The 12166-nt window shown below is 55.9% G+C and overlaps 2 protein-coding genes across 4 annotated transcripts in view; one reads left to right on the top strand and one right to left on the bottom strand.

Moving 5' to 3' along the window:
• The first annotated feature begins 152 nt into the window (after positions 1-152).
• Bhlha15 (basic helix-loop-helix family member a15) lies at positions 153-3486 on the top strand. Its single transcript, XM_010642744.2, has 2 exons — positions 153-220; positions 863-3486. The coding sequence occupies exon 2, from the start codon at positions 915-917 to the stop codon at positions 1509-1511; it is 597 nt and encodes a 198-aa protein (XP_010641046.1). The 5' UTR covers positions 153-220; positions 863-914; the 3' UTR covers positions 1512-3486.
• The window catches only part of Tecpr1 (tectonin beta-propeller repeat containing 1), a 29518-nt gene continuing 20796 nt past the window's right edge, over positions 3445-12166 (bottom strand). For 2 of the 3 annotated variants that reach the window (XM_010642746.3, XM_010642747.3), the window contains exons 17-25: positions 11108-11204; positions 10929-11008; positions 8903-8959; positions 8249-8429; positions 7635-7770; positions 6925-7017; positions 5381-5487; positions 5146-5265; positions 3445-5019 (exon numbers count right to left, since the gene is read on the bottom strand). In XM_010642746.3, coding sequence (XP_010641048.1) covers positions 4924-5019; positions 5146-5265; positions 5381-5487; positions 6925-7017; positions 7635-7770; positions 8249-8429; positions 8903-8959; positions 10929-11008; positions 11108-11204 — 967 coding nt within the window. In that variant the 3' untranslated portion in view covers positions 3445-4923. Of the gene's footprint in view, positions 5020-5145; positions 5266-5380; positions 5488-5597; positions 5743-6924; positions 7018-7634; positions 7771-8248; positions 8430-8902; positions 8960-10928; positions 11009-11107; positions 11205-12166 lie in introns of those variants that run through there. The other variant, XR_784016.3, reaches the window with a different exon arrangement.

The following is a 12166-nucleotide window of genomic DNA, read 5'->3' as shown; positions in this document are numbered from 1 at the left end:
CCCCCCAGCTTCAGAACGGCGCCCCCCCCTCCCGCACGGCACCCCGCACTTCTGGCCGGGTCTGCAGGACCCCGCGTCCAGAGAGCGGAGGCGTGGCTGCCCACTCGGCCCCGCCCCGCGGGCTCATTTACATGCGTCCTCGGCCCCGCCCGGGGCGGCTAAAGCGACGTGTCCTTGTCCCCCGTGGGCAGCCTCGGCGCGTGCAACCGCGGATCTCCAGGTAACGGGGCCTGGAGCACCCGGGTGGAGCTCCCGGGGGGGACCCAGAGGCAGGACCAGGTGACAACTAGGAGAAAACCCAGGCATGGCCACGGGGGAGTTGTCCTTCCCTGCCCATGATGCCATCCACGTGGTGGGGTTGGGGGCTGCCCGCAAAGACCCTGGAATCTGTCCACCTCTGACTTGTGACGGCTGCCCCGTGTCCACAGAGGTTCTGGTCCCAATATTGTCCTAGAGCCTGTCACATCCAGCAGGGCAAGAGAAATGGCTGCCTCTCCCTGGGGCAAAGGCAGACAGGCGTCCTACACCAGAACTGGGACACATCTCTGGGTGGTCTGAGCGAAGTGTCACAGGTCACCATGCTCAAGAGGCACTCACACGGCAGTGTGGAACACGAGACAAAAGAGAAAAGGGTCATCAGGTTGCGTGGAAGGGAGAGGAGAAGGGATGAGAGATCAGGGAGAGTTTGGAGGCTGATCTGAGATCAAGAGCGGGCAGGGTCGGGGGACATATGAGCCAGCTCAGGGCTCGGTGTGTGGTGGCCACTGATGCACTGCAGTGGGGAGGAAGTTGTTGGGACAGCCGCCCTGTGTGTGCACTGGCCATGCTGAATGACCACAGTGGCCTGTGCTCTGGATTTCAGTTCTGAGGGCCTCTCTGCCAGCAGCCGCCGCCTGGGACAAGCAGTCCTGACCATGAAGACCAAAAACCGGCCCCCTCGGCGCCGGGCACCAATGCAGCACACTGAGGCCCCTGCCGAGGAGCAGACCCCCGACAGGCCCCAGCCTGGAGGTGGGTCAGAGCTGGCCAAGGGTCTGCGGAGCAGGACATCCAGGGCGTCAGGGACACGGGCTGAGGGCGGGCGCCAGAGACAGGGACCGGGCAGCCGGCGTGAAAACAGCATCCAGCGGCGGCTGGAGAGCAACGAGAGGGAGCGGCAGCGCATGCACAAGCTCAACAACGCCTTCCAGGCCCTGCGAGAGGTCATTCCGCACGTGCGCGCTGACAAGAAGCTCTCTAAGATTGAGACGCTCACACTGGCCAAAAACTACATCAAGTCGCTGACCTCCACCATCCTGACCATGTCCAGCAGCTGCCTCCCGGGCCTGGAGGGACCAGAGCCTGCACTGGGGCCCAAGCTTTACCAGCACTACCAGCAGCAGCAGCAGCAGCAGCAGCAGCAGCAGCAGCAGCACGTGGCTGGGGGCCCGCTGGGGATCACAGAGGCCCAGCCCCAGGGCCATCTGCAGCGGTATTCCACGCAGATCCACAGCTTCCGAGAGGGCAGCTAGCACCCAGACTGGGGCGGGACGGCTGTGGTGGCCCAGCCTGCTCCTCCCAGCCCTCTGTACCTGAGCCCCAGACCCGTGGTGATGTCAGCTCTAAAAGGTTGTGGCCCCAGCAACTCTGTTTTCCCAGAACACTCAGCTCAGCCACTTCCCCGGAGCAGTTTTTTCCAGCCCACCCAAGGGACAAGCCGTTTCCTGGCCATGACCCTGAGCATATAAAGCCTAAAGCCCCAAGAGGGTTCCAGGCCTGGCTGTTTTTGCATTAAGCCGGTGGCTTTATTGAAAGTGGAAAAGGCCCTCTTGCCTTCATCATTAAATTCTCTTCCCTTTGCGTGACTCCCCCTGGGCAAGGGGGATTCCAGAAAACTGTTTATCTACAAGTTTCCCTGTGGCTTCTGAGGCCAAGCAGGGGTAGGAGCCCTTGTCTACCCTTCGCTATAGGGCTCAGACCTCTGATTTGGGTAAGCTGAGGCCTGCAGCCAGCAGGGTACAGCCAAGGCTCTTCTAGGAATACAGCAGAACAAAGATGGTGGCTTGTGGAGCAGCCAAACCCTAATCAGAGGACCCTAAATTCTTTCTAAAGGGATCTGGTGCAAGGCTTTCTCCCTAAACCCTTCTGGGGGGCTTCTGGAGAGGCAGTAGTGCCCTGGGCTGTGCTTGACTATGGAGGGTCTTTGTGGGGCCAGGTGCTGGTAGTTCTCCTGAGCCCCTGAGCAGAGAGGGTTTGGAGCTTTCTGCGTAGTGAAGTGTAGGGTGGCAGGGGCTTCCCTTCCCCACCTGCTGCTGCTCCCAATGGCAGGGATTGCATGGCTTGGCAGCCCAGCTGCCTCAGGCCCAGCTTCCTTCTTTTGGGGCGTTCCTGCCCCACTGGCTCTGCCGGACGGGGCCACTTTGCTGTCAAGCCTGCTGGCATCTCATCTCCTTTGTCCCTTTGCACAGAGCTATCCCAGAGACTCTAAGGACCTGGACAAGGGGGCCTTGCTGGACCAGGAGCTTGGCTGCCACAGCCAAGGCTGAGGCTCCTGCTGGCTTGCCTCCAACATATGGCCTTGCCCTCCCCAAACTTGGGCAGTATGGCACTGCCTGTGGGCTCAGGGTCAGCCCTGGCCACGTGAAGGGTAGCAGGTGGCACCTGAAGGAACAGGCCTTTCCACTTTGGTCCTAACTCCCAGCCAGGTGCTCTGGAAGGAAGCCCTGGACACACTGGTCTCCCTGTCTCAATGAGGCAATCTCGTGTCCTTCCCTGTAGGCCTGGGAGTCTGATTCCACTGCTCCAACTGTCCGTCTGGGTAAGGTAGGGATGTGGGCCTTCCTGTCCGTCCCTTGTAGGTGGCCACTGGGGAAGGTCTATGGTCAGGGCATCCACCAGTGTGAGGTGAGGCTGGATACAACTGCAAGCCTGAGACAGACCTAGCCCAGGTATCTCTTGCTGCACCTGCATCCCCTCCAATTTCTGGAGGGTGACCTGAGCCTGGCTAGCCAGTCCTTCCTCACTTGTGGCTGGAGGGGATCTGCATGCCTTTGGCCACACTGCAAAGGTCCCTCAAATGCCTCAATTCTGCTTTGGGGTGTCAAATTGGGGGACAACAGGGAACACACTGGTGGCCAGTCAGTATGGCCTGTAGCTTTCTCTCCCTCAACCTTGTCTTGGTCCTCAGCCCAGGCTGGACTCTGTCATCCCGAGGAAGGTCCTGTTGGTCCATCAGGGCTAAACTTTCTCAAATCCCCAGGTAAGCAGGTTGGAGCTGGGGGTCACTGAAGCCAGTGGCCAACCACCCTCCCCACAAGTGGAGAAGCCAGAACTGTGACTTTTCTGTCTGCGAAAATCAAACTGAAACTGAGCGGCCTATACCCTGCTGTCACTGTGGTAAAGATATCTCTTAACTGATCCAATTTTGCTTTTATTTTTTTCTAACAGTGCCTTCAAAGTACGCATGAAATTGATGCCTTGTCATACAACAAAAATAAAAGATTTGAGGGCAATTGCTTTGGCCACATGCACAATTGCATGGGAACTGTGCATTTCAAAGTATATCAATAAAACCATCCTGCCATGTACACTGCAGTGTAAGTTTTTATTGAATAAAGCATTCAAGGAATCAAGAGAGTTCAGTGATGCTGAGCAGGTAAACAGTCAGGAGAAGTCACCACGGAGAAAGGGCAGGTACTTTCTCCCTCCAGGTACTTCACTGAGAGTCACCTGCAGACAGCGAGACTCACAGCAGAATGTACAGGTCACAGGTGTGAGGGACGAACCACACTGCCTATCAGGAACCTGACAGGGAAATGTAAACAGGCAGGGGGACGCCCCGGGCCATGCGACAGCTCCACACTCAGGTGCCACCTGCCAACTCTAGAACCACTGCCAATGGACACCAGGCCCTCAGATACCCACAGGAGAGGGCCCAGAGGACACAGTGTTCAGAGTAATCTTCTGATGATGAACTCCAACAGCAAAGTGGACTCAGAGGCAAATGCAGAGCTGCCCTGGGTCCCGGGGAGCCCAGGAAGTCAGAAAGTGGCCAGTTTACTCATCCCGGCTCCAGCCACCTCCTGGGCAAAGTGTCTTGCTGCAGGAAGTAAATTTAAGATGTTACCCAGTGTGCACATTGGATGTGCAGGCAGCCACAATCTGGGCCATGAACCAAGCGCTTCCTTCTTGTCTGGCTGGGCAAGGTGCCCGCGTGGGGCAAAGGTGCCTTCTGTGGTGCCCTGGGCACAGAAGACCCAGGCTCTATCCACACCTCACCTGCCAGACACATTCTGGCTCCCAATGCCTGCCTGCAGGGCCCAGGGTGGCACGAGCCTCCACCCAGCCACCTTTCGACATGATCAACTGGATGGACCAGGAGGCTCTGTCCCACTACATCGCGGGTAGGGATGACCAGAGTTTCTAATGGTAATTCTGCACAAAGATACCATGTCTACCTCCCAGGCTACTCTGGGGGACCCCAAGCCACCTGGGGGAGAACATGCTCATCCACTTGTACATCCACTTCCAATCTTCCCATCTGCTGAACGTGGAAAATGCCCTCCCACTGCGAGTCCACTCTAAGGAATGATCACAGCACGTGACAAGTGACCCAGGCCCCACGGCGGTTCCCCTGATGTGATGGAGGGCTTGGGTTCCAGGTTCCAGCATGGGGAGGAAGGAGGCAGGGTGGGAAATGACAGGTGGGACCGGCTGTGGATGAGGTCCCCGGCCCCCATCCCTCTCCGGCATCCTCACAGAGTGGGACATGCGCGGGCTCGTCCATGGGGCTTCACATTTCTGGACATTTCAGCCAGGGCTTCTGAAGTCAGCCACGACCTGGGCCAGGCTCCCCCGAGTCAGCCTTTGAGACATCGGCACAGAACAGCTCAGCCTGAATCCTTCCAGCCTAGCGCCACCCCCGCCTCTGGGTGACAGGCAGCCTCAGCAGCAGACAGGGCCCTGGGCCTCCTGCTCCCAGGACACACTCCAGGAGGCCCTAGTGGCATTGGCTCGGACAGAGATGTGGTCCCAGCCTCCCTGGAAGGAAAAAGCCGTATCACCTTGAGGGCTGTGCCCAGCACCTCTACCAACACCCCCATGCCAGGCCCCTGCTAGTACTGCCTTGGCCTGCTACACACACTGTCCCCAGCATGGCCCACTCACCCCAATGCCGTAGTCCCAGCCCTGCCCTTTGGGTTCTCGAGGCTGCACACCAGTACGACGGCACACAGTCCCCCGGCTCAGGCCGTGGGTCCCCTGGACCTTGTTGGCAATGACCCAGACCTAGAACACAGACCCAATGAAGCTCCTGCCCAGACACAGTGGGTCATGGGGATAGGAGGGGTGGGCCAGTGGGGGCCTAGGAAGCCCAGGGACCCAATACCCTCTGTCTACCCACCTGGTCCAGGGGCCCCACGGACACTCTGCGCACATTGTTGGACACATGCTCCCAGCTGGAGCCCTGTGGATAGCTGGGCGTGACTCCCCCTCGGTACCACAGGTTCCCTGGGGACAGAAGCAGCCAAGGTCAATGGCAGAGGAGCCTGGCCCGTCTTGCCATGTGAGGGTATGGGAGTGCTGTGTGTCAAGGCAGTGCCCCCTCCACTTTTCCATACCCCTGGGCTCCTGCCGACCTGCAGCCGAGAGCCTGGACTGCAGCCAGCCCTGCCCTTTTTATGTCTGGGCTTCCCTGAGCTTCATAATTGTCCCATTGTGCTGTGCAGGGCTGGCGACGTTAGCCTCTTTCTACTGAGGTAGAAACTGAGGACAAAGAAGGTTTTAAACAAATAAAAGAGAACCGGATCTGGAATAAACACTCTGGACTTCAAGTCTTAAGTCTGTCTTTTCCAAGCCATCTCACCTGCAACGATGACATGCCCCCCCCCACAGGGACTGAGCTGAGGGATTTTGCACTGAGCTATATCCCCATCCTCCATTTATTTATTCATCTGAGATAGACTTTTGCTAAATTGCCTAGGCTGGGCTTGAACTTTCGATCTTCGTGCCACAGTGCTGAGATTATAGGCTGTGTGGCACCACGTGAAGTGGAACAATCCTTTTTTTTTTTTTTTTTTTTTTTTTTTGCGGGGTCTTTTTCTCGACGTTTTAGCTCCATTTGTATGGTTAGTTTCCTAAATGTTAAAAATCCTTTTTTTTTTTTTTTTTTGCTTTTTTGAGACAGGGTCTTGCTATATAGTTTAGCCTGGTCTTGGGCTCATTATGTAGCCCAGGTTAGTCTTGAACTCATGGCAATCCTCCTGCCTCAGTCTTCTGAGTGTTGGGATTACAGGTGTGCGCCACTACACCTAGCTATTTAATGACACAATCTTGAAAGGAGCTCGCCAGAGCCCTGTCCAAGAAGATATGGGGGTTAGAGATGGCTGAGAGCCAGCCCTGTGCTTCCTGTGGGGTCTTACATCCCAGAGGTGAGTGGAAATTCCTAGAAGATACTCCCAGTATAGGACCTGCCATGCAGTGGACTTCCACTGACAAAGTGACCAGCACTCTGCTTTCTGCCCAAACAGGGCCTGGCTAGCGGGCTGGTGCCTACCGACCTTGTATAACTCAGGGGAGAGACTGGCACCAAGACTGACCCTGGGCAGAACATCTGTCATGGTGGACATGAGACATAGACTATGCTGTTCTGTCAGCTCCTGAGGGCCAGGCCTAGGCTGCAGCTCAGTGACCTGGCTCCATGGTCACCATGACCTGGGAGGGTCACACTGACACGTGGGCCAATTGCCTGGCTCTGTCACGTGTCCCCAGGGAGCACAGAACAGAAAGTTCCGGATACTCCTGGGAGCCTTGGGAAGAGGCCAGAAAGGCAGACAGCCCCAGCCTCCTCACACCAGGCTGTGGCTCTCTGGAACCTGCCTGTCATCCCTCCGGGGCACGCAGGGAACCCCCTGTCCCCACTCACCACACCAAAGCCAAAACACTTGCCATTTTCATCCAGTGCATACACGGACGTCTGCCCCACGGACACCTGCGTCAGCCTCTGCTTGGGGGGTGACGGGATGTGGTACCAGCAGTCACCTGTGACAGGACAGCTGACTCAGGAGGCCACAAGGGACAACAAACCTGACAGTCCAGATGCTTGGGCATGTCAGCTCCTCCAAAGTTCATGGTGGGCTGAGTCAATGCAGTACCTTGGTTCCCAGGTACCACAGACACACAGTAGGGCCTGGGGTGAGTTAAGGGCCCAGCAAGGCTGGCCCAGGACCTCCTCCCACTCAATGCTCCGGCCTGGCCCAGGGCCCTCCAGGGGCCATGGCAGGTTCCAAAGATGGGGACCACTGGACCAACCTCAGCAACATGGACACAAAGATGCCCAGACTGGAATGCGGTCAAGCGCCACCTTTGGTGGCTGCCCTTCAAACCCACTGTTGTAGAGGGTCTATGTGCTGGTCACCAGCCACCCATCTGTCCACTCTAGGCCAGCCTCCCCCAGCTGGATGCTATCTGTGTACCCTGCAAAGAACAGGCCAATGTGATCTGCCCTCCCAAGTGGTCACTGTGGGCCGGGGAGGCCTGGTTAGGAATGCGGGAAGTTGCAAAGGGTGGTGACCATGGCTCAGTCCTACACCTGCTCCAGAGGTGGTACTAAGTGTGAGGGACTTGTACCAATGCCTCCACCACAGCCTGGTACTCACCAGCTGGCTGGGAGGGGGACACAGAGCCCCGGTAGAATGCAGAGCCGTCCCTGGCCACGGCCCATACCTGGTAGCAGGCCCCGATGGAAATGGAGGCAAAGGGCTGGTCAGTGCCGATGTGCAGCCAGGAAGAGCCCTGGAGGTGGGGGAGGGGTGGCGAGGTGACTCCAGAGTCACCAGGGCCCCTGGCCCAGGCTCAGTGCAGGGTCCAGCGCCCAAAGCCACCTGAGGCTGGGCAACTCTGGGAAGCACATGGCATTCTGGGGTGACCCTGGCATCACACCGACCCAGCCATTCCTGACTCAGTCCTGACTGCGGCCTGACCTTGGTTGTGACTGAAACTCCAGGCTTCAGAATAGCATTGCCAAAGAGCCTCTGTGTCACCAGGGCCTACCTCTGCCCCCACCCCTGCCCCAGGGCCCAGAAGACTACCTCTTCCTGCCAACCTGCCCTATAGACTAACTGCTCAGAGTTTGCAGCAACCTGCCCAGGACAGGTATCCCCCATCCTGGGGACCTAGCCTGGGCAATCCTGAACCCAGCCCACTGCAAAGTAAGAGTCCTGATTTGGGGAGCATCTGGAGGGACAGGGTGGCTCAGGAGGAGGGTGCTCACCGCAGGGTTCAGCTCAGACACACCCAGGCGGCAGAGTACATCGCCTTTGTCACTAATGGCCCAGAGTGCAATGCTGCAACCACGCCCGTCTCCCTCTGGGCTCTCTGGGATGATGGACACATCCCCAAGGGTGATGGGGGCCACCTCCAGCCAGGGCCCACTGGTCACCAGCTTGCATTTTCTATATGGGAAAAAGCAATACAAGGCCAGGGATCAGGGTGACCTCAAACCTTAGGGGCTGTCACTGCCCAGAGCTCCAAGTTCATAGGAGCTGGGGTGGACAACCCTGCCCGGGCTGGAGCAGGACAGCAGAACCCCCAAGAACACCCGCTGAGCAGAAATGCCCCCTTCCCTCCCCCAGCCCAGCCAGCATTTCCACCCCCCCACCAAAGCAAAACCTGCCAGTGACATTTGTCTTATTTGCTCTTGAAAACAAACTCTTCAGAAACCGGAGCGCCGGGAGCCGCAGGCATTTCCTGGGCTGACATTTACTTTGACTCTGCTTTCCCGCCCTCTCATTTCTTCCTTTGGGACTGAGGTCAGGGGCTGGCAGGTCTGGCCAGAGGAGCCATGGTTCCTCCACTGGGGCGGCGGCTCACTGGGTGGCCCTGGCTGAACAGGGCCTGACCCTGGCACCCTGTGACTGCATCTCACCTGGCCCAGCACCTCCTCCTGACAAAATCCTTCATGGTTTTGTACCCGTGATATGAACTGCAAGAGGAAGAGGAGGTGAAATCAAGACCACTTCCTGGAAGCCTCTGGAAAGTGACATTGTGTACATTCTTTTCCCAATTGCTACAGGGCAGAGCCTTAGTGTGGGCCATGGGGTTGAAGGAGTTCAAGGCATGACCAACCTATATGGAAAATGCTTAAACTTTAAAAATGTGTTACAGTAAAAGACACATTTCCATCAATCCCCCTCCTTCCAACACTTATCCTGTTGTTCTTGTCACTTCCTGAAGCAGTTCTGGAAGTCCTCTTCCATGAGTGTCTTTACAAGATCCGATCAAAACTAGGGTGAATGCTGAGCTGAGTACCATCCAACAGAAAGGCAGGCTCACACCAGCGTTGGAGGATCTGGCACCATAAGACTTCAGGCTCTTTCCCAAATTCAAAATGACCAAGAAAGGGAAATGTTTGAATCGATTCAGGACATCAAGGCATTCACAGCAGTACAACTAAAGACATAAAAGAAGACTTCCAGAGCTACTTCAGAATGGCAGGAACAATAGGGTGTGTTTAAAGAGAGGGGAAGGGTTAGGAGCTGGGGGCTCATAGCAATGTGTCTTTTAGTGCAATGAATTTTTAAAAAATTAAACATTCAGGGCCAGGGATTTAGCTCAGTGGTTCTGCCGCCTGCCTTGCAAGTGCAAGGACCCAAGTTCAATACCTGGTGCCAAAAAACAAAAATGAAACGTTCACTGCTGTTTTCCACCATATTGTATAGATGCCACGATACACAACGCTCGCTCAGACACCTCCTACTATCTCAGCAGGGTCAGGGCTGAAATGCAGGCTCCAGGTGATGTAGGAGATCAGGTGGTGGCAAAGCTGGCTGGGGAATGAGTGGGACCTGTTAATCACAAGATCCCAGGGCAACGCAAGGACCTATATGTAGGACTTCTCCCGAGCTCCCTGAGATGTGTACAGCGTAAAAGAAGATGGGATGCCTTGGGGAGCTGATGTCCACCTGAGTTTCCATGGTAGCCTGAGTGGCGTTTCTCAGCCGTGGCATGTACTTTTATTTTTACTTTTACCCTCTTTCTCTCCTTGTTTGGCCCAAGTTCACTCTGAAGAGCTAGTTTCTCCCATACCCAGTTATCCTGTACTTTTCAAATAAACGTTTGGCACTTTTAGGCTTATCCTGTCTTATTCTTTGTTTGGAGCAAGAAGGACATGGAATACTTTTGATTGGTGAGCCCTTTCTAAAGAAACTGCCTATAACACAGGGACCTGGCAGCCATAGCCTCCCTGGGGCCTGGACATGGAGAGGGTCCAGCTCAGGAGCTCTGGGTGCCCTTCCCTCCACAGAACCTGTCAGAGCCTTTTGGGGGAACAGGAGGCCTCGGTGAGCTGACAGTCTGAGGCTGAGGGACTGGCCTCTGCCTCCTTGCTGGGCCTGCTGGGAAGCCACCCACTTGGGCCCCAGATCAGGTCCACCTGGCTCAGCTCTTCTCACAGGACAACATTCATGTGGGGCTGAGCAAGCCAAGCAGCCCTTGACACTGGTTTGTTGTCCACTGACCCATCTTTGCACCCACACATCTAGCCTCTCAGGATGGTGCCAGCCTCGCTCCAAGAGCCCTGTGCTGCCCCTTCTCCTGACACCCTCCTTTGGGCTGCCCCCACTGCTGGTCATTCAGGACTTGGCCCAAAACCCCCAGATCCCCCAGTTCAGATGCCCTCACCCTACTTGAGCCCTCAGCCCAGGACATCAGATTCTTCCACATCTTTCCAGAACCTTCCAGAACCTTTGGGCCTGGAACAATAGGAACAAAGCTGGTGCTGAGGGATCCACATGATCCCACCTATGCCTGTTCACCCAGCCCCCCAGCCTCCTACTCATCACCACTGGACTTAGCCTTGCAGCAGCTGAGATGGGGGTTGAGGGGTCACAGGGCCCAGGATCCCAGTGCTTGGGGACCTGGCCCATGAAGCAGAGGCAGAGAGAGACACTCACGCAGGAAAGTCACTGGCGTACTGCCACCCTTCCTGGTCTGTGCCGCCAGGAACGCTGAAGTCCACGTACCAGTCTGAAACCTGGGGAGAGGTAAGTCCGTGAGAACGGGGACCCTGTCTCCCCAGAACAGACAGAAACCTGGGAACGACAGGGCAGTACCACAGGATGGTGGGGCTCACCCAGGTCCACTGTAGGGATGGGGGCTTTGTGCTGGCCTTGGTGCACTCCTGCAGCCCTGAGGCGTCGCTCCACATGTACCGGTCTGTGGGCAGGCCCCTGCAGGAGGGGAACAGGCGTGGGGTGACATCGAGGACCAAGAACAGCACCCACCCCAGGCAGCTGTGCTACCAGGCTTGTACCCCATTCCTGCGGGGCTTGAAGGAGTGAGTCTGAACTCTAGCCCCACAATAAGCAAGTGCTCGCTTACTGGATAAACGCAGAACCCCCCAGGGCAGAGACACCAACTGGGGCTACCCCACATCACCATGATGCACAGGTCACAAGAACTGAGCTGTCCACTGAGGCCATGGTAGTCTGTGTGGACTGGGAGTCACCTCTCTTTCTGGTGTGATGGGTTGGATACTGCCCCCTAAAGATGGTGATGTCTTAACCCCTAGCAACTCTAAGTGTGACCTTGTTTGGAAATAGGGTCTTTACAGATGGTCAAGGTAAGAGGAGGTCATGAGGGTGTGTTAGTGGTGTGTGTCTTTAATACCAGCTACCTGGGAGGCTGAGGCAGGAGGATCAAAAGTTCGAGGCAACTTAGTGAGACACTGTCTCAAAATAAAAAATAAGGGGTGGGATGTAGTTCAGTGAGAGTATTCACCTACAGTTCTATCCCCAGTGTTCATGTATACACACACACACACAAAATAAGAGCAAAAAAAAGAAAAAAATTGACCAACTGGACTACATACATTTAAACATCAAAAGTCACCACTAAGAAAACATAAATCAGGGCCAGGGATTTAGCTCAGTGGTCCCACCACCTGCCTTGCAAGTGCAAGGACCCGAGTTTGATCTCCGGTACCAAAAAAAGAAAACATAAATCACAGAACAGGAGCCATGGCCTCATCACTAACACCTTCTCCCCAGAAACCAAAGCAAAAGTACCACATGTCAGGAAGATTGCAAGTTTGAACCTAGCTGGGCAACTTATTGAGACCCTGCCTCAAGATAAAAAATAAAAAAGGGGCTGGGGATGTAGCTAAGTGTGAAGACCTTGAGTAATCACCAGA

Source organism: Fukomys damarensis, unplaced genomic scaffold, assembly GCF_012274545.1.
Source record: "Fukomys damarensis isolate Sample0158 unplaced genomic scaffold, DMR_v1.0_HiC HiC_scaffold_17, whole genome shotgun sequence".
NCBI classification, from domain to species: domain Eukaryota; kingdom Metazoa; phylum Chordata; class Mammalia; order Rodentia; family Bathyergidae; genus Fukomys; species Fukomys damarensis.
The sequence above is the reverse complement of the archived record's forward strand: the minus strand, read 5'-3'. Positions and strand labels throughout refer to the sequence as shown.